Raw genomic sequence first — 21,781 nt, 5'->3', positions numbered from 1 at the left:
TTGTGGATCCAAGCCGACCATCCGCAATAATCCGGTCGGACACTCTGGTGCAGTACTCCGGAAGTTCTGCCCTATTGCAGGTACCGGAGGACATTAATTTGAAGCCCTGTCTGTCCTCACAGGTGGGTGCGGGAGATCCAGTGGTGCCATTCTGAAGAATAGCAGAGATGCCCCTGGTGTGCCAGCCAATATTCATCATCAATCAATTGTCATCGAAAAGCCGGATTATCTCCTCATTATCACATTGCTCCAGGGATCCTGCCATGTTGTCTAAATTCCAATCGTGGCTTGAGTTCAAAAATTACCTAAAGTGAATATAAAAGCACCTTGGGGATAGCCCTGTGTGTAGGAATCTCATTATAAAGTGAGAGTATTAAGTTTATTTATTAGTGTCACAAGTAGGCTTACATTAACACTGCAATGAAGTTACTGCGAAAATCCCCTAGTCGCCACACTCCGGTGCCTGTTCGGGTACACTGAGGGAGAATTTAGCATGGCCAATCCACCTAACCAGCAAGTCTTTCAGACTGTTGGAGGAAACCGGAGGAAACCCACGCAGATACGAGGAGAACGTGCAGACTCCGCACAGACAGTGACCCAAGCCGGGAGTCGAACCCGGGCCCCTGGCGCTGTGAGGCAGCAGTGCTAACCACTGTGCCACCGTGCTGTCCAGTATGGCCAGGATTTCTCAGGTCCCTCCCTCCCGGTGGATGCAGTGGCCATTTAAATTGCTGTTTACTTTGACGGGTTCGTCAAATCCTGTCCCATGTGCTCTTGTCAAATCCCCATGTTTTATCAACACCGGTTAAAAAACAGGCGTTGGAGGAGCCAGAGAGGCCATGAGTCAGCAACCAATAAGTGATGGTGACACAGGCAGGTATCTTCCCATCATGCTCTGGAAGAGGGGGTGGGAAAGATGCTATATAAATGCAGTTCTTTCTCTGGTCAGCATTCATTTTTAGTTTCAAATTTCATGAAAGCCAGTTTGAGAGCACAGGTTCTCCACGCAGCTGTGTATAATAATAACAAAGGTTTAATGCTGTCCTGTTCTTTCTATTTGTTTACAGTGCGGTGTGATCCTGGGATCCCTCTTGCTGAGTTGTTGCTCTTGGTTGTCTTACAGCTCCAGTCTGATGCTGCTTGAGGCAGCCATAGCCTCGAAACGCAAAACATACTTTGGTCTCGGTAAGTCGTCACCGCCGGAGGAAATAAGCTGCTTTGAGCAGAGGTTGTGATAAATAGCCCAAAGATGTCAGTGCTGTAGGTTGTGTGCAGTCAACCATTTGAAATGAACTCCATCATCGTGCACTAACTTACTGCTGCTCTGTGCTGTAACAGCATTATCTTTCATTGATTCGAACCTAGGCAACACAGTTTGAATATTTAACATTAGGTGCTGCAATGCCTCATAGACTGCAGCTGCCAGAGGGTTTGAGAGACACAGCGGTTAGTTGGGACAGCAATCTCTAACTTCCCTTCCTGCATCACCCCCATTTTAACTGCTAGTGTATATGCTTTGCTTTCCTTAGCTACTGTTCTTCTCACTTACAAAATTGTGACAGACTAATACGGCACAGATGGAGGCCATTCAGCCCATCTTTGAAAGAACTATCCACTGCCCTGTCCTTTCTCCAGAGCCATGCATTGAAATAAACAGCTACTGCAACACCATCTTTAAAAATGGAACAGCACTCAAAGCTGTCCTCCCTGAGCTGAACAGCAACCATGGATATCAAATCTACTTTACCAGATTAATTTGATTCAAGGGCCAGACCTGGTGCAGAATTGGGGCCTTTGGTTAAAAAAAAAGATTTTCAAGATACGTGATAGCTTCAGGATTAGACCATAAGACCATAAGACATAGGAGCGGAAGTAAGGCCATTCGGCCCATCGAGTCCACTCCACCATTCAATCATGGTTGATTTCAACTCCATTTACCCGCTCTCTCCCCATAGCCCTTAATTCCTCGAGAAATCAAGAATTTATCAATTTCTGTCTTGAAGACGCTTAACGTCTCGGCCTCCACAGCCCTAGATGAGAAGACAGAGGCTGAACAGGTGAATACACCACTCTACTTAGTAGGGCTGATAGCCGATAACATCATTGTACGACAAGGAGAAAATGAATCGGAATAGAATCCCTACAATGCAGAAGGAGGCCATTTGGCCCATTGAGTCTGCATCGAGTCTTCGACAGAGCGTCTTATCCAGGCCCTAGCTCCGTAACCCCATGTATTTACCCCACTAATCTCCCTAACCAACGCATCTTGGGACACTAAGGGGCAATTTTGAATGGCCTATCCACCTAATTTGCACATCTTGGGATTGTGGGAGGAAACCAGAGCACCCGGAGGAAACCCATGCAGACACGGGGAGAACGTATAAACTCTACACAGTCACCCAAGGCCAGAATAGAACTTGGCTCCCTGGGGCTGTGAGGCAGCAGTGTTAACAACTGTGTCACCATGCCACCCAATCTTTAGATAAATTTGAAGAGGTTCATGAAGTGACATGAAATGTCTTTAGCAAACAGGGTCAAGGAGAATCCCAAGGCCTTTTTTGCATATATTAGGAGCAAGAGGGGAGCAAGAGAAAGCATAGGCCCATCCAAGGACAATGGAGAGAAGTTATGCGTTGAGCCACAGGAAGTGGGTGAGATCCTTAATGAGTACTTTGTATTGATATTCACAAAGTAGAAAGACATGATGCATGTTGAGGTCAGGGATAGATATGTTAACACTTTAGAAAACCTCAATATATTGAAGGAGAAAGTATTGAATGTCCTAAATTGCATTAAGATAGACAAGTCCCCGGGGCCGGATGGGATCTATCCCTGGTTACTGCGGGAGGCAAGGGAAGAAATAGCTGGGGCCTTAACAAATATCTTCACATCCTCTTTGATGATAGATGAGGTTCCAGAGGACTGGAGAATAGCCAATGTTGTCCCGTTGTTTAAGAAAGGAAGCAGGGATAATCCAGGAAATTATAGGCCAGTGAGCCTGATATCAGTGGTGGGGAAGCTTTTGGAGAAGATACTGAGGGACAGGATATATGCACATTTGGAGGAAAATGGACTAGTTAGTGACAGGCAGCATAGTTTTGTAGGAGGAAGGTCATGTCTCACCAACTTGATTGAGTTTTTTGAAGAGGTGACAAAGATAATTGGAAGGGCTGTGGATAGAGTTAATATGGACTTTAGTAAGGCGTTTGAAAGATCCCACATGGCAGACTGGTACAAAAATTAAAATCACATGGGATTCAGGGTGGGCTGGCTAGATGGGTACAGAACTGGCTTGGTTATAGAAATCATAGAAACCCTACAATGCAGAAGGAGGCCATTTGGCCCATCGGGTCTGCACCGACCACAATCCCACCCAGGCCCTACCCCCACATATTTTACCCGCTAATCCCTCTAACCTACGCATCCCAGGACTCTAAGGGGCAATTTTTTTAACCTGGCCAATCAACCTAACCCGCACATCTTTGGACTGTGGGAGGAAACCGGAGCACCCGGAGGAAACCCACGCAGACACGAGGAGAATGTGCAAACTCCACACAGACAGTGACCCAAGCCGGGAATCGAACCCGGGATCCTGGAGCTGTGAAGCAGCAGTGCTAACCACTGTGTTACCGTGCCGCCCATATAGAAGGCAGAAAGTAGCAGTGGAAGGGTGTTTTTCAGAATGGAGATCTGTAGTGTTCCACAGGGATCAGTGCTGGGACCTCTGTTGTTTGTAATGTATATAAATGATCTGGAGGAACATGTGGGTGGTCTGATTAGTAAGTTTGCGGATGACACAAAGATTGGTGGAGTTGCTGATAGTATCAGGGGTTGTCAGAGGATACAACAGGCCTAGATAAATTGGAGACTTGGGCACAGAAATAGCTGATGGAGTTTAATCCGGACAAATGCGAGGTGATGCATTTTGGAGGATCAAATTTAGGTGCGAATTATATTGTAAATGGCAGAACACTTAGGAACATTAACAAAAAGAGGGATCTGGGCGTGCAGGTCCACAGTTCCCTAAAAGTGGCAACACGGGTGGCCAAGATGATTAAGAAAGCATATGACATGCTTACCTTTATCAGCAGGGGTACTGAGTACAAGAGTTGGGAAAACATGTTGCAGCTATATAAAACCTTGGTTAGGCCGCATTTGGAGTATTGTGTGTAGTTTTGGTCACCACACTACCAGAAGGATGTAGAAGCTTTGGAGAGAGTGTAAAGAAGTTTCACCAGGATGTTGCCTGGTCTCGAGGTTGTTGGCTAGCAGGAGTGGTTGAATAAACTAGGATTGTTTTCACTGGAATGACAAATGGTGAGGGGAGACCTGATAGAGGTATATAAAATTATGAGAGGCATAGACAGGGTGGATATTTAGAGGCTTTTTCTAAGGGTGTAAGTGTCAACTACAAGGGGGCACAGGTTCAAGTTGAGAGGGGGAAAGTTTAAGGGAGATGTGCGGCGGAAGTATTTCAAGCAGAGAGCTATGGGTGCCTGGAACGCGCTGCCAGAGGAGGTGGTGGAAGCAGGCACATTAGCAACATTTAAGTGGCATCTGGATGGGTACATGAATAGGGAGGGATTGGAGGGATTCAGACCGAGTTAGGGCAAAAGGTTTTTTTTAGTTTAGTTAGGGCATCATGGTTGGCACAGGCTTGGAGGGCCGAAGGGCCTGTTCCTGTGCTGTACTTTTCTTTATTCTTTGTAGGTTCTGAAATCTTTTGATACGTACTTTAATTTAAGAAGTAATAACATTTTAGAGCAAGGAACGTTCAACAAGTGAATCCAGCAGCCTGGAGCTCCTGTTGATTCCTTTATAAATAAATTATACAGATTGGCTGAAGTTTGTAACGATGGCAACCTTATACCGGAGCCCATACCAGACCAAACAATAGTCTGAGTGGCTAATGGTGCTGTTTCGGACGTACTACAGGCAACTAAAAATGCCGATCCAAATAGTCAGGCAGTCTGAATTCGCTAATAACACCGGTCCATTTAACGAGGCGAGGTTAAGGCTCGCTAAGAGCAACCCCAACTGTCCATCTCATGAAACAACAAGAGGGCAGGTGGAATCCAGCCCAAGAAAGACAATACCCACACAAAGATGGGACACCATGTCGCCACTCTGGGGTCAAGAGAACTCCCAGAGTGAGAGCAATGTCCAGTAACCTCTGCACAGTGCTTCCACTGCAACGCTGGACACTTTGGAAAGTGGTGCAAGTTTCAGACACCAAGACATGTGGAGGATCCCAAAACAGTCCGCGGGATTGAGGCACCACACCAGGAAGAAGTTCAACCCTGCTTCTTGGGTGAGATCAAGGATCCTGGATTCTCCTTTTGGATTGCTGAGGCCTCTGCAGACAGTCACCTCACCAATTTCAAATCAGACACACGAGTCAGTGTGATGGTCCTCTTGGATTGGGAACAATGACTCAGAGACCTCTGACTACAAAGGACAGACACTCCACTCAATGGCGCTGGGTGAATTTAACTTCCAGTCATCGATGTGATCCCAGAGTCACTCTGGTATGGCATCAAGTAAATAGTCAACATTTTGTACAGCTTCCGAAACCAATCCTTTTCTCTCTTAAGCAGGGATGTCTATGTTGCCCTTAACTACCCTAAAATGGCAGAAGACATCAAAACAACCTCTGCAAGTTCCTGAGAATCCTCCCAGTGAAGAGATTGTCGACCAGGACTTCAGCTCTGAATTGTTCCTACACCTTGCAGAGCCAGTTTGCCCAACTCCCTCGCAGGCGGCAGAAGCTCCTCTGTGGTCAGACCAGCCAAACGTTCAGATAACTACCATCATACACTGAGCAGAAGACACACGTGAGAATGAACAGCGACAGAACAATGAATCCAAACCTCGGGCTCCCACTGTTAATGTCAACCTTCCTGGGTACACTGTGGTGATGACGCTGCAATATCCAGCACAGCAACAAGGCAATGCTGGAGTAGGAGTGAAGCGACCAGAGCTCTAACAAAGGCTCATCCAGACTCAAAACATTGGCTCTATTCTCTCTCTCCACAGATGCTGTCAGACCTGCTGAGATTTTCCAGCATCTCCCAGAAAGATTATGGTGGACCCCTATGGAAAAAAATAACCCGTGTTCATGCTATGAAGGAACGGGATGAACATTCTCTCTAGACGGAGATGAATGGGACAAAGCCTATGGTGTCTGAACAAAATGGATGGGTTGCTGATAAGAAAACATTCAACTCCAAGGAGTGCAAATATCAACTCAGATAGAGACCACCATGTGCCAGAAACACAGGACACTACGACTTCAACTCCAAGCCAACAAAGTTTGCCCAAAGAAACTTGACCCCACCACTCCTCCGAACGTGACCAGAATGAAATCCTGAAGAACTGTCAAACCTCCAGACCATTTGAAGTTATAACGTCAGAGGCTTGAGTGGGGGAGAAGGGGTAGCAAGTAAAGAAAGATTGTATTATATAATATGTTGGATAAAGACTTGGGGGGAGATGTAGTATAAGAGTTTTATGGCATAGTAAGAGTTAATGTGGGACTGGAGAATAGTACTCCCCACAGTGTGATGTAGAGGGACACGCGTGGCAGTAGGCAGGAGACAGAGCAGTATCGAGTAATGATCAGGCATGAGTATATAGTTATGTGTTACTAATAAACACGACTGTCTGACCTTACAGGCCTCTGAACCTCATTGTTAGAGCTACTGAACAAACACTTATAATGTTCCTGTGCAGTAAAGAGAACCATCTAAGCTTCTAAAAGGCCTCATAAACCAAGGCTGAAAAGGTCACTTCTGACAAGGATGGTGAAAATGATGCTGCATCTTAATGTCAGTGGTGTTATACATTGAACAATCGCTGACTTTGTCCTATTACTTGAACTATTTGGAACTTGCCCATTATTTAAACTATTAAACCAGTTTGACTTTCAAAACGTGGCGCACCCACTTTGAAATCAGCTGGACTTCATCACGATTCTCCTCTCCTTTATCTGTCCTTTCCTGATGATCTGCTGCTAGCTGGGAATTTTCGATTCTCACTGACCAAATTTACAATTTCTATTTCAGCTCAAATATCGAATGGAATATTTGGAAAGCTGGTGGTTGAAGTCAGGTAAGTGACCATCAGTAAATTTGACCCGAGAAGCTTTCACGTTCTTCGGGTGAGAGTTCCCATTTTGTTTCTTTTTTAGTCTCCCTGTTTGCAGTTGGAACGAACAGTGACTGAGTTGATGTCAGGCTCTCCCCAGTAATTTGAAAGCAGCCATGAAATAATCCACATAGATTGACCCAAAATTATTTCCCCCTTTTGCTTCCACTGGCTTCCCCTCAGATATTCTCAGGTGTCCTCTGCTGATTATCTATTGGCTAATATAGGGCAAGACAGCTGCTCGTTGAAGCTAATGGAATTTAAAATCTACAGGGTTGTACAACAGGCTCCCGGCTCACTGTTTGACACTATTGTACAGAGTCAGAATCTTAGGGCCAGCCCCTCTCCTTGTCTTATCGGGCATCCATCAGTCTCCAAACTGAAGTGTTGTCACTGGACTAGCAATCCAGAGACGCAGGATAATGCTATGGAGACCACCAAGGCAGATGGTGAAATTTTAATTCAATAAAAATCTGGAATCAAAAGTCTACTGATGACCAGGAAACCTTTGGAGATTGTCATGAAAACCCATCTGGTTCACTAATGTCCTTTAGGGAAGGAAATCTTCTCGTCTTACCTGGTCTGGCCTACATCTGACTCCAGACCCACAGCAATGTGGTTGGCTTTTGACTGACTGCCCTCTTAAATGGCCAAGTGAGCCACTCAGTTCAAGGGTAGTTAGGGATGGGCAATAAATATTGGCCCAGCCAGCAATGCCCACATCCCACAAATGAATAAAGAAAAAAGTACTTCTGAAGTGTAATCACTGTTATAATGTAGGAATCCTTCAAAATAGCGCCTTGGAATGTGTTACGTTCACCTGAGGGTTCAGACAAGGCCCGGAATTTTCCAGCCACCTCACCTCATGGTGGGCCTGCTCGCCATTGGCTGCTGGTGGGATCTTCCAGTTCTGCCGAAGTCAATGGCAATTTGCATAGCTCGCCTCGGCGGCAGGATACATCTTCAGCGGGAATGGAAGGTCCCACCGGCGGGAAGGGCCGGAGAATTCCACCCAAAGTCTTGGTTTAAGGGCTCATCCGAAATTCATCACCTCTAATGCCGCAGGACTCCCTCAGCACTGCACTCAAGTGTCAGCCTATATCATGTGCATAAGGAACTTGAAGCCACTACCAAACTTGATTTATTATTGTCACATGTATTAGTATACAGTGAAAAGTATTGTTTCTTGCGTGCTATATAGACAAAGCATACCGTTCATAGAGAAGGAAACGAGAGAGTGCAGAATGTAGTGTTAGTGCTGGATTGTTATAATGTTGTAATTGTAATGCAGTATTGCTGCTTTCCTGTTTACAGTATGATCGGGTTGTAATTGTAATACAGTATTGCTGCTTTCCTGTTTACAGTATGATTGGGTTGTAATTGTAATACAGTATTGCTGCTTTCTGTTTACAGTATGATCAGGTTGTAATTGTAATGCAGTATTGCTGCTTTCCTGTTTACAGTATGATCAGGTTGTAATTGTAATGCAGTATTGCTGCTTTCTGTTTACAGTATGATCGGGTTGTAATTGTAATGCAGTATTGCTGCTTTCCTGTTTACAGTATGATCGGGTTGTAATTGTAATGCAGTATTGCAGCTTTCTGTTTACAGTATGATCGGGTTGTAATTGTAATGTGGTATTGCTGCTTTCTGTTACAGTATGATCGGGTTGTAATTGTAATGCGGTATTGCTGCTTTCTGTTTACAGTATGATTGGGTTGTAATTGTAATGCGGTATTGCTGCTTTCTGTTTACAGTATGATCGGTTTGCAATTGTAATGCGGTATTGCTGCTTTCTGTTACAGTATGATCGGGTTGTAATTGTAATGCAGTATTGCTGCTTTCTGGTTACAGTATGATCGGGTTGTAATTGTAATGCGGTATTGCTGCTTTCTGTTACAGTATGATCGGGTTGTAATTGTAATGCGGTATTGCTGCTTTCTGTTACAGTATGATCGGGTTGTAATTGTAATGCGGTATTGCTGCTTTCTGTTACAGTATGATCGGGTTGTAATTGTAATGCGGTATTGCTGCTTTCTGTTACAGTATGATCGGGTTGTAATTGTAATGCGGTATTGCTGCTTTCTGTTACAGTATGATCGGGTTGTAATTGTAATGCGGTATTGCTGCTTTCTGTTACAGTATGATCGGGTTGTAATTGTAATGCGGTATTGCTGCTTTCTGTTACAGTATGATCGGCTTCATGCTGGGAACCTGCATCGCTTTCTTTGTTGTGCTGCAAAATTTAGGAGCCAACCTTTTCCTGGCATTAACTGGAACCTCAGTAAGTTCAATATATTATTCAGTAAAACAGGCAAATTGTGTGGCTTGCTTAGGTGTGCTTTTCTCTTTTCCCCTGTTTTGTTTCTCTGCACTTTTCTCTCCGTTACTCTCTCTTGAACAAATTGTTTCCGTCACTGCAGTCCAGTTGTTCAGGTACCAGCGGCTCTTTGCACCCCTGACAATTGTTCCTGTGTGATTCCTGACTGTAAGTGCTGACAGTTATCAACAGAATCTAGCCATGTCCCGGAATCCACATGCAACACACTCATTCTCTCACACACTCACTCACCACACACTCACACTCACTCAACACACACTCACACTCACTCAACACACACTCACACTCACTCAACACACACTCACACTCACTTATTCTCTCACTCACTCATTCTCTCTCACACTCACTCACCACACACTCACTCACTCAACACACACACACTCATTCTCTCACTCACTCATTCTCCCACTCACTCATTCTCTCTCACACTCACTCACATTCAAACTCACTAACACTCACACTCATACACACACACTTGCTCTCTCTCACACTCACTCACACTCACTCTCTCTCACACTCACTCACTCACACTTTCACTCTCTCTCACTCTCTCTCTCGCACTCACATTTACACTCAGTGTCACACACTCTCATTTAAACTCGTTCACACTCATTCTCACACGCAGTCACACTCACCCACTCACTATTAGGACAATAGTGGAGTATGGGGGGCCCTGGCTGATTTATTTTGCTTCCTGAGCACAAGGGCATTGGGGCTGGTCGCAGCTTCCCAGCTGCTGCTCTTGTGATCACGGGATTGTTACGGCGCAGAAGAAGACCATTCGGCCCATCATGTGTGCACCGATGAGCAAACAGAGATCAAACTCAGCTCTGTAGAGGCGTCGTATGGACTCGAAATGTCAGCTCTGTTCCCTCTCCACAGATGCTGCCAAACCTGCTGAACTTGTCCAGCATTTTCTATTTCTATTATTAGAGAGCAAACTCTGATGCCCGGAACCTCTGGCTCAGTTACACAACGGCTTTCCCATCTGAAGCTTCATTGGAAGTTGAATGTTTACAAGCTCTGGTTGAGTCAATGCTATTGCCCCAAACCGCCAGCACCCCCCCCCCCCCCCCCCGCCCTCCCACCCCCCCTCCTCTGGCCCCACCCCCACGGCAACTCTGCCATTCCTACTGAAATATTGGAGGTTTGTCAGAGCCAAACATCCAGAACATTTTCTGTTCCAAATCCCCAGCAATTGCCTCCACACCTGCCGTACAGTTGCTGCATTCTCTTAACAGGAATAGCAAGAAAGACTTGCATTTATATGGCGCCTTTCACAACCTCAGCATATCTCAAAGTGCTTTCCACCCAGTAAAATACGATTGAACTGTAGTCACTGTTGTAATGTAGGAAAAGCAGGAGCGCACAGCAAGCTCCCACCAACAGCAATGGGCTCAATGGGTTGGAGAGGCAGTGGGGTAGTGGTAATGTCTCTGGACCAGCAACCCAGGATCACACTCTGGGGACATGGGTTCAAATCCCACCATGGCAACCGGTGGAATTTAAATTCAGTGATTGAATCGGGAATATAAAACTGGTAATGATGATCATGAAACTATCATTGATTGTTGGATAAACCCACCTGGTTCACTAATGTCCTTTAGGGAAGGAAATCTGCCGTCCTTACCTGGTCTGGCCTACATGTGACTCCAGAGCCATAGCAACGTGGGTGACATTTAACTGCCCCTCTGAAATGGCCTAGCTCAGTTCACAGGCAATTAGGGATGGGCAACAAATGCTGGCCTTGCCAGCGACACCCACATCCCATGAAAGAATGAAGAAAGAAAAATGTTGAGACAATCTGTTTCAGTGGTTTTAGCTGAGGGAGAAATATTGCCCAGGATCCCCCTGCTGATGGATTCAAAAACCAGCCTTCAGCTTAATGCCTCATTGAAAAGATGGCACCTCAGACAGTGCAGCACCTCCTCAGTTCTGCACTGGAGTGCCAGCCCACATCTATTTATTAGTTGATGTAGTGGCTGGGGCAGATTACCTACACCTGTTGTAGCAGTTCAGATGCACCTGCCTGAAAGTGATTTCCAGTGGGGGGACCCTCTTAATGGTCAAGCAGTGAATTTTGGAAAAGCCTTCCTCCCATTTGGGGAGCAGTGTTTGGACACGGTGAGATGATTGGTCTGCTCTCAGACCCTTCCTGCCTTGGCTCATGGGCTCTTCTCAACCTCCTGCCTGAAGTTACCCAGCATGCCTTCCACCAGGCCAAATGAGAGCAAGTTAGCCATGACTGCTGGGATCAGCAGGGAAGTCCCCCAGGGCCAGCTGTCGATGTGAGGTGGAGTTTCCAATACCAATGCAGCTTACTCAGAGATGCCACAAACACCATTCCTTCATTAGCACCTTGTGCTCCTCCAGCCCTTTCGATCCATTAATAGTTCAATCCCTTCCCACTCATGCTCATTACCTGATTAATTATAGTCCTTCATTGTATTGGGATGATTCAGGGCCTGTGCGCACCTGACTGCTATTATTCCGTGGTTTCTAATTGCGGCAGCATAGTTAGCCCAAAGCTGAACTTAATGACCCCGAGCTATCATCAACCCCACACAAGTCCTGATGCCTCCTGATAGGAACTCGGAGCCTGCCTCCATCAATAACAAATTTCCACCAAGTGTTAGGAATATAAACAAAAATGGAGTATTTGTTTGGCCTGATCCCTAATCGCTGAGAGGAAAGGGACGAGGGTGGGGAATGATAGACTCCCATATTAGATCTGTGTGCTTTTAGATAGAGTGCCATTAAAGTACATGGAATGTATAATAATATGCCAATCGGATCGATTGGTTTGTGCAGCATGTGTCTCTTCCCATTCTAATTACTTCACCTCATCAGCATATCATAGAATCCATAGAATCCCGACAGTGCAGAAGGAGGCCATTTGGCCCATCAAGTCTGCACTGACCACAATCCCACCCAGGCCCTATTCCCATAGCCACACGTATTTACCCTGCTAATCCCCTGACACTAGGGTCAATTTAGCAATCATCCTAACCCACACATCTTTGGACTATGGGAGGAAACCCATGCAGACACGGGGAGAATGTGCAAACTCCACACAGACAGTGAGCCGAGGCTGGAATTGAACCTGGGTCCCTGGCGCTGTGAGGCAGCAGTGCTAACCACTGTGCCACCGTGCTGCCCATATCTTTCATATCTTTCTGAAAATTAATGTTTTGGGCCAATGAGCTTCTGTCAGAGCTGCAACATCGACCTGAATCCGCATCCGTTTCTCTCTCTCTTTCCACAGATGCTGCCAGACTTGCTTTCCAACAGTTTCCTGGTTTCATTTCAGAGATCCGGCATCTTCAGCAGTTTGGTTTTTTTTTGAATAGTATAATGGAGCCTGGCCAAAGATACGATTAGATTATATCTGCAACGTCTCACCCGTCCCAAACCTGTGACCACGTCCATCTAGAAAGACAAGGGCAGCAGACAGAGGGGAACATCACCACCACCTGCAAGTTCCCCTCCGAGCCACTCACCATCCTGACTTGGAAATATATCGGCCGTTCCTTCACTGTCGCTGGGTTAAATTCCTAGAACTCCCACCCTAACAGCACTGTGGGTGTACCTGCACCTCAGGGGCTGCTGCGGTTCGAGAATGTGGTTCACCACCACTTTCTGCAGGGCAATTAGGGATGGGCTATAAATGCTGGCCTAGCCAATAACACCCAGATCCCATGAATGAATATTTTAAAAATCTTGTAATTACGGATGTGGTGACACTTGTTGGAAGTGTAGGTGTGTACAAGGGTACCCAGTGAGGTTGGGCATGGCAGTAATGCCTCCCTGGATAAACAGCCTGCCATATCTGCTGCCAACCCTCACCAAGGCCTTTGGCTGAGGTATGAGTGATCAGCAGGCAACCACGGAGTGAGCAGAGGAAACCTGGGGTAGAAACCCACAATACAGAAGGAGGCCATTCAGCCCATTGTGACTGCACTGACTCTCCGACGGGGCATCTTTACCCAGGCCCTCCACCTGTCCTATACGCATAACCTCACACATTTACCCCGCTAATCCCCCTAACCTGCACGTCTTTGGACACGAAGGGGCAATTTAGCATGGCCAATCCACCTAACCTGCACATCTTTGGAGAAGATGAAATAAAACTAGCCGATATTAAATAAATTGGAAAAAGTGACCTCCTGTAGTCATTGTTTGTGTCATTTCACACCTTTTTGTGCATTTTCCTGGCAGTGTACCCCTTGGCAACGTACTGTCTTGCTGTTTACCGTAACCTCGACAGTGATTCTCCCTCTCAGCCTTGAGAAGAATATGTCAGATTCAGCCTGGCAGACATTCATCTCTCTCATCTTCTACCTGTTGTTAATAATTGTGGTGAGTACAGGGAGCACAATAAGAGCCAGACTGGAATTAGCTGCTTTAATATTGCATCACTGTGTATGTCATTGTCAATGATATAAAAGTTAATCTTTCTAAAATACAATGTTTACACTGCCCTTTATTGTATTCGGGTGAATGAATAAAGCTATTCATCTTATTAGAATCACAGAATCCTACAGTACAGAAGGAGGCCATTTGGCCCATAGGGTCTGTACCGACCACAATCCCACCCAGGCCCTATCCCCATAACCCCATGCTTTTACCCTGCTAATCTCCGAACACTAGGGTCAATTTAGCATGGCCAATCAACCTAAACTGCACATCTTATTGTCCTCACTTTTAGACTTAGCTGGAGTACAGTTCCATAGAAACTGAACACTCTGCACTATCTCACTTTAGTACCCATGGGTAAGCTTATATGGTAAGGAGCCATCATAGTGCAGTGCTTCCAGGGTGGCGGATGCTTTGTATCGAGGAGGTTCAGGATGAGGAGTCTCTGCGGTGAGGGGCCTCCGCAATGAGGAGCTTCCGCAGTGAGGAGCCTCCGCAGTGAGGAGCCTCCACAGTGAGGAGCCTCTGCAGTGAGGGGCCTCAGCGGTGAGGAGCCTCCGCGGTGAGGGGCCTCCGCAGCGAGGAGCCTCCGCTGTGAGGAGCGTCTGCAGTGAGGAGCCTCAGCGGTGAGGAGCCTCCGCGGTGAGGGGCCTCCACAGCGAGGAGCCTCCGCAGTGAGGAGCGTCTGCAGTGAGGAGCCTCAGCGGTGAGGAGCCTCCGCAGTGAGGAGCCTACATGGAGAATGTTGGCTGTATATTCCTGTTTGTAGAACATCAAACCTCAGCCTATCCCATCATTACTCAATCTTCACATACTGCTCTTTTCAGCAGGAGTCACTGGGCAATTCTCAGAAGCAGAGACCATATGGCCTTTAATAAACTGTGGGCTGTTTGACCACTGATCCACCTGAAATCAATCCAGGACAGATCCCAGGATAGTCTCATTGGAGTGGCTCAGTTTCACACGTGGTAACTTAGCGATCAGGGAACTGGTGCCCTCAATTTCTCCCACCTCAGAGCAGGTCACAGAGGAAGGAACAGTCATAGAATCCCTACAGTGCAGAAGAAGGCCATTCAGCCCATTGAGTCTGCAATGACCACAATCCCACCCAGGCCCTGTCCCTGTAGCCCCATTTACCCTGCTAGTCCCCTCGGACACCAAGTGGCAACTTAGCACGGCCAATCCACCTAACCCGGACATCTTTGGAGTGTGGGAGGAAACTGGAGCCCCCGGAGGAAACCCACGCAGACACGGGGAGAACGTGCAAACTCCACACAGACAAGCCGGGAATCGAACCCGGGTTCCTGGCGCTGTGAAGCAGCAGTGCTAACCACTGTGCCACCGTGCCACCCTAAAGGAGTCTATATGAATGAGGCCACTTCAAGCAGATTTTCATTTGCAAGAAGTCCGGAGCATGTAACAGAATGCAACAATCCTAATCACTGTCAGAAATAACGTCATCAGTACAGGAGGGACAGAGTAAAAGCTCTTCTGTGGTATCGGTGGGGAGAATCATGTCTGGGCATTGCCCTGACTCACGTTATTCACAGCGGTTAAAGCTGATGCAGTCTCCAGGTCTCCAGCCACACACATCCAGTATGAATGAATGAGTGGGAAAGAAAATGATATTTCTGTGAAGCAAACTTTTTAAGAAAACAGCGTGTCATCACCCAGTAATCTATTCTGCTGACAATCATACCTTTAGAAAGCCAGTAGTTATTGAACTTAAATCCAAAGAGATTAGACTTTCCTATTTCCTTTGGCTTTCACCATGAATATTAACGATCGGGATTATGACTCAGGTCAAACCAATCAAATGTGGTGGAATTTTACACCCCCACCGTGATAGGAGTGAGACCAGAAAATGGGATGAGCTGTTTGAAATTCCATTGACTTCTGCGGGAATGGGCATTCCCACTGGCAGCCACAGAATCCCCGCCAGTGTCTGCCCAGGGCTTAGTATCAGAATCTTGACTAATGGCTGGATCTCTCCTTTTTATAAAAGGATATTCTCCCTCCAGTTTTGCCCATGGGAGGCACGTGATACTTCCGCCCCGGGTTTAGGGATGCCGTGTGATCCGGGTGAGCGTGCCCCCCGCCCCCCCCCCCCTCCTCTCGAGTCCAGGGCCGCAAGGGTTGTGGGCACACTTTATGCCCGGAGGTCAACTGACCTGGAGTTGCCACATAAGAGGGTCTCATTCCCACCACCTCTGTTAGTTACCCAGCGGCGAGGCCAGTCGAAGACTTGCCACCGGGAGAGGTCACCCAGTAAACCTTGCCAGGTTTGCCAGTTGGGGAGGGTCCCTCGTTCATAGACGCTCTAACAAGGGATCCAGAGTCAGAAAGCCACACCCCTGCCCTTGCTTCTGATCCACTCCCCCGCCCCCCCCCCTCTCCTCCAGCCCCTTCCCTCGCTGGTGAACCCCTCCCTGTGACATCCATTCAATCTCTCCAGGGATCCATCACCAATACATAATGAAGGGTCCACTGTAGTACCAGCTATGACCATTGCTCCCGGTGGCACTGCCAGCCTCTGATTTGATTCGCAGCTCTCGGGGCTGGGATTTGCGTCCTTCTGCAGGCTTAGTCAGGAGGTGCAACCCTGCCCAGTTAACGGCCTGATTGAAGTGTCAGATCTCCCAGGGGGAAGGGATAGGGACTTCCATCGACTCTCCGACCTCCCAGAGAGAAGGGATAGGGGGTTCCCATCGACTCTCCGACCTCCCAGAGAGAAGGGATAGGGGGTTCCCATCGACCTTCCGACCGCCCAGAGAGAAGGGACTGGGGGTTCCCATCGACTCTCCGACCTCCCAGAGAGAAGGGACAGGAAGGGCTCCCATCGACACTCCGACTGGTGGGCGAGACATCCATCGTCCACGCTAAACCCCAGTCAGTATGTTTTGTTCTTGGTTGCACTGGCTATGCCTGGTACCCCAGCAGGATCTCTCTCTGAGAAACAAAGGGGGACAATTGAGGGGGGGGGAAGAAAGTAAATGTTAAAAAGTCAGCTCAGCCGTGTGTGACACCTAAAAGTGGCTAATTGAAGAACTCCCTGGTGGAAGTCCACACACTGTTGCAATTATTCCCAAGGTCAACAGTTCTGCAATGTTTTTGTTATTCTTTGGCAGAATGTGCCAGAGGCTTTGAAAATAGAAGCAGCTTGTTATTATCACGCCAAGGCCAGTGCTTACGCAGGGGCGATGGGAAGTTCTCACAGCTTTCCTCTTGTTTTACAGCTGCTGGCATTCTGCCTGAACTTTGTGCTGTCTGGTGCCCTGGTGACGGAGAATGTCCGCCTCTGGCACTGGTCTGGAATTGCCACCTCTCTGCCAATATTTGCCACCTCATTCTGTTGCCACCCGTAAGTGACGCGAAGATACGGCAGCAGCAAACTGTTTGCTTTTGCGATTGATAACGTAGCTACGCAAGGCAGATAGATTGGCTCAAGGAAATGATGCTCTTTTATAAGTTTAGTTATTAGTGCCACAAGTAGGTTTACATTAACACTGCAATGAAGTTACTGTGAAAATCCCCTAGTCGCCACACTCTGCCGCCTGTTCGGGTACACTGAGGGAGAATTTAGTGTGGCCAATACACCTAACCAGCACGTCTTTCGGGCTGCGGAAGGAAATCGGAGCACCCGGAGGAAACCCATGCAGACACGGGGAGAATGTGCAGACTCCACACAGACAGTGACCCAAGCCAAGAATTGAACCCGGGTCCCTGGTGCTTTGAGGCAGCAGTGCTAACCACTGTGCCACCGTGCTGCCCATCATACAATCATACAAGGGTTAATTTACAATGCACTCTTTCATGTTCATTTGAAAGCAGGAACATCATGGTGGGGTGAAATCCCTGTCTTGGCCTCCTAGTGTACAAAGCCCTGCCCTCGGATCATTAAGGACAAAAATCAATATCGCTGACTCACACCCAGACCTGTTCACCCATCACCCCGACCCACATTGGAATCCAGTCTGCCAATGGCTTCATTTTCAAATTCTCACCCTTGTTTCAAATGCTTCTCTGGTCTCCCCCTTCCTATCTCCCTACTCTCCTACAACGCCCCCTCCCCCTCTCTCTCCATTCCTCCACTTCAGTGGTCTCTAGTTTTAATCACACCACCATTGGTTGTTCTGCCTTCAGCTCCAAAATTCTCTCCCGAATCCATCCATATCCCTTTCTTTCTCCTCCATTTAAGATTCTCCTTAAAACATTCCATGGCCGACTGCTTGGTCAGCTGTCTTAACATCTTCTTTTGTGCCTCAGGGTCACATCTTGTGTAATACTCCACTGAAGCACCATGGGACATTTTACTGTATTAAAGGCACTATATAAATGCAAAGTTGTTGTCGCTTACCTGAGTATGATACAACATGGAAACCATTGTCAATCACCTGCTGACTCAACGGCTGAAGTTTCCCTTCCCCCCACCCCCCGCCCCCACCCCACCCAAACCCACGCCCGCCGCATCGGCAACTTGTCGTTCATTGAATCATAAATCCCTACAATGCAGAAGGCGACCATTTGGACCATTGAATCTGCACCAACCCTCCGACAGAGGATCCCACCCAGGCCCTTTCGACTAACCCCATGAATTTACCCCGCTAATCCCTCTAACCTAAACATATTGGGACACTAAGGGGCAATTTAGCATGGCCAATCCACCTAACCCACACATCTTTCGGACTGTGGGAGGAAACCGGAGCACCCGGAGGGAACCCACACAGACACGGGGAGAACGTGCAGACTCCGCACAGTGAGTGACCCAAGCCGGGAATCGAACCTGGGTCCCTGGCGCTGTGAGGCAGCAGTGCTAACCACTGTGCCACCGTGCAGCAGGATACGTTGTAAGTCTGAGTTGATTTTAAACCTCCCCCCTCTCCCATTGTGTTTTGAACCCCCCCCCCGCCTCTCTACCCAGCACTGTCCCACAGTCCCTTGTTTTATTTCAGAAGATTAGACTGCCCTGTTCAGCAGTGACAGTGTGAATGGCGTTGCAATTGGATTCCTTCACTCATTTTCTCACCCATTCCATTCCCAAACCCCCACAACTGTCTTGCACTCATTGCGACAAATATCTTTCATAGTTGTACGGCCAAGAGGGAATTAGCGACCAGGCAAACAACTGGCCCCGGGATCAATAAAGCTCCTGATCTCTTTGAGGACAGCTTTGATCACTCATCATGAGGCTGACAGAATCAGTTAGAAGTGTGGGAAATATTTGATGTTGAAGTCGGTCGTTGACCTTCAAATGTAAGCTTGCATCATGGTTTCTCTCTAATGTTCTGTGTCAAGACTAGTGCTTCCCATATACTTCAACCTCAGAGGGCAATCAGTGGAGCGAATGAATAGTGTCTTCAAGCAAGCGACCATCATTACCTTCATCTTTTACACAGTAGTAAGTTACTTTGCCTGTATTCCTACTGGAGCTTTGCTGTTGGTGTAGTCACTGAGTGCTGGTGGGGTGGAAATTCAGGGTCTAAGTCCTACCTGACTCCTGAACGAAGTAGGGGCAGAACTTCCAGTAAGATAACTCCCATTCCACTCTGCAGTGGAACAGGCCAGACCCTGACTCTGAAATTAAGTTGCATTTTACACTTTTCAAAGCAGCTTATTTCAAATTCATAGAATCATAGAATCCCTACAGTGCAGAAGGAGGCCATTCGGCCCATCGGGTCTGCACCGACCACAATCCCACCCAGGCCCTTCCCCCCATAACCTTGCATATTTACCCTGCTAATCCCCTTGACACTAAGGGGCAATTTAGCACGGCCAATCAACCTAACCCGCACATCTTTGGACTGTGGGAGGAAACTGGAGCACCCGCAGGAAACCCACGCAGACACGGGGAGAATGTGCAAACTCCGCACAGACAGTGACCCAAGCCAGGAATCAGACCCGGGTCCCTGGCGCTGTGAGGCAGCAGTGCTAACCACTGTGACACCACCAAATTGCGTAAGATAAAAGGACGCAGCTTTAAGCGAGTAACGGCAAACTTGGAACTGATATCTGTAAGGTTCTGACCTGGGCAGTGAGGAGAGGGGGTGTGTGGGGGGGTGTGGTGAACCATCGTTGGTTCCCACTGGATAGTACTGAGCCAGGGGCTGGCCAGTACTACAAGGATGTACATATGTTACTGTTGGATTGTGCTACTGTTGCTGTTGGGTTAGGGTGGGGTTGTTACACCTGTGTTTGTTACTGTTGTGGCACATCCCAGTCGGGCTCCGCCTCCTGGGAGAGGTATAAGAGTCCCTGCTCTGGCCGGGACCCCTTCAGTCTGGGATAGTGTACTTAAGTTCTGATAGCTTCATTAATAGTAAATAAAAGCCTTCATTTACTGAAGCCTCGAGCCTCGTGTCTAAATTGATGTGCATCAGGGGGGTAATTTTACTTTGTAAGGGGGTAATACTCGAGCAGACACCTTTTACTCTCCTCACATTTATTTCGATGGAAGCGAATGGGGTGTGCTATATAACCGGCTGTTAATTCAATATGGACTGTTTTTAACTTTGACCCGAAGGCAAATGTTTCCCCTTCACCCATCTTATATATTTCCAAGGCAACGCTGAGATTACTGAAAGCTAGAATGAAGTGTGGGTTGAGCGCTGAGTGGTACACTGGACACGTTGAGGGGGTTCAGCTTGTACACATCACCTCCGGAAACAAGGACGGAGGGTTGGCCACGTTCCAGCCAGGATGGCGTGTGATTTGAAGGGAAATATGAAAGGGTTCTAGATGGCAGAGGTCACAGGTCATCAGGAGGTGCTGCTCCGTATTGTCTCGGGGGATGGGAGGTTGCTAATCATACTGATATCTTTCACGCGTTTGGATTTGGAATGTTTTGGTTATGATACTGTGATTTTTATTTTCCTTAGACATTATTCTTCAGAAAATATTCAGAAAACTAAGCCAATCAAGATCCGCTCTTTATGTTGTGTTATTTTCTTTTTTCAGGTTGGTTTATGTGGCTACCTGCCGCTGACTGAAGCTGTACCGGGAGATATCCTCGCTGCTTTACCCCCAAACTTTGTAACACATGGGATGCGTGCTATATTTTTCATCTCCCTCGCATTGAGCTTCCCACTGGTTATTCTACCTTGTCGCCAAGCCATTAGCACGCTCCTCATTGAACAACAGGTTGGTTCATTATTAATCGCCGTGGTTACCAGGAACAACTCAACATCTGGCTAAGGGGAAGAGAAAGCCGAAGGATAATCTAATTGAGGTCTTCGCTCATTAACAGGCTGGGAGAGAAGATGTTTCCACTTGTGGGGAGACCCAAACCAAGGGCCATCAATACAAGATAGTCACATATAAATTCAATAAGGAATTCAGGAGAAACTTCTTTATTTAGAGAATGGTTAGGATGTGGAACCTGCCACCATAATTGGAGTGGTTGAGGTGGGCAGCATTTAAGGGGAAGTGATGCACATCAATTTAGACACGAGGCTCGAAGCTCAGTAAATGAAGGCTTTTATTTACAATTAATGAAGCTATCAGAACTTATGTACACTATCCCAGACTGAAGGGGTCCCGGCCAGAGCAGGGACTCTTATACCTCTCCCAGGAGGCGGAGCCCGACTGGGATGTGCCACAACACTATCATACAAAGGTGTAACAACCCCACCCTAACCCCAACAGCAACAATAGCACAATCCAACAGTAACATATGTACATCCTTGTAGTACTGGCCAGCCCCTGGCTCAGCACTATCCAGTGGGAACCAACGATGGTTCACCACATTCACCCCTCCTTTGAAAACAAAGGCCGGCGGGGTACAAAAACCAGAATAAAATGTCAGCAGTCTATAAATTCAGACGGTCAGGGGGACCGCACCGTCATTGTGACCTCCTCAATACCGGCGGTGACACCGGAGTA

At 47.4% G+C, this 21,781-nt stretch overlaps 1 protein-coding gene across 1 annotated transcript in view; it reads left to right on the top strand.

The window, feature by feature from the left end:
• The window catches only part of LOC144510363 (solute carrier family 38 member 10-like), a 56,210-nt gene that overhangs the window by 16,521 nt on the left and 17,908 nt on the right, over positions 1-21,781 (top strand). Inside the window, exons 2-8 of the mRNA XM_078239803.1 lie at positions 1,068-1,185; positions 7,065-7,110; positions 9,337-9,430; positions 13,706-13,846; positions 17,140-17,264; positions 19,199-19,301; positions 20,858-21,040. Of these exons, the coding sequence (XP_078095929.1) occupies positions 1,068-1,185; positions 7,065-7,110; positions 9,337-9,430; positions 13,706-13,846; positions 17,140-17,264; positions 19,199-19,301; positions 20,858-21,040 (810 nt within the window). The remainder of the gene's footprint in view (positions 1-1,067; positions 1,186-7,064; positions 7,111-9,336; positions 9,431-13,705; positions 13,847-17,139; positions 17,265-19,198; positions 19,302-20,857; positions 21,041-21,781) is intronic.

The sequence above is a fragment of the Mustelus asterias genome, chromosome 23 (assembly GCF_964213995.1).
Source record: "Mustelus asterias chromosome 23, sMusAst1.hap1.1, whole genome shotgun sequence".
In the NCBI taxonomy this organism is placed as follows: Eukaryota; Metazoa; Chordata; class Chondrichthyes; order Carcharhiniformes; family Triakidae; genus Mustelus; species Mustelus asterias.
Note: the sequence above shows the minus strand (reverse complement) of the source record. Positions and strands in the feature narration are given on the sequence as shown.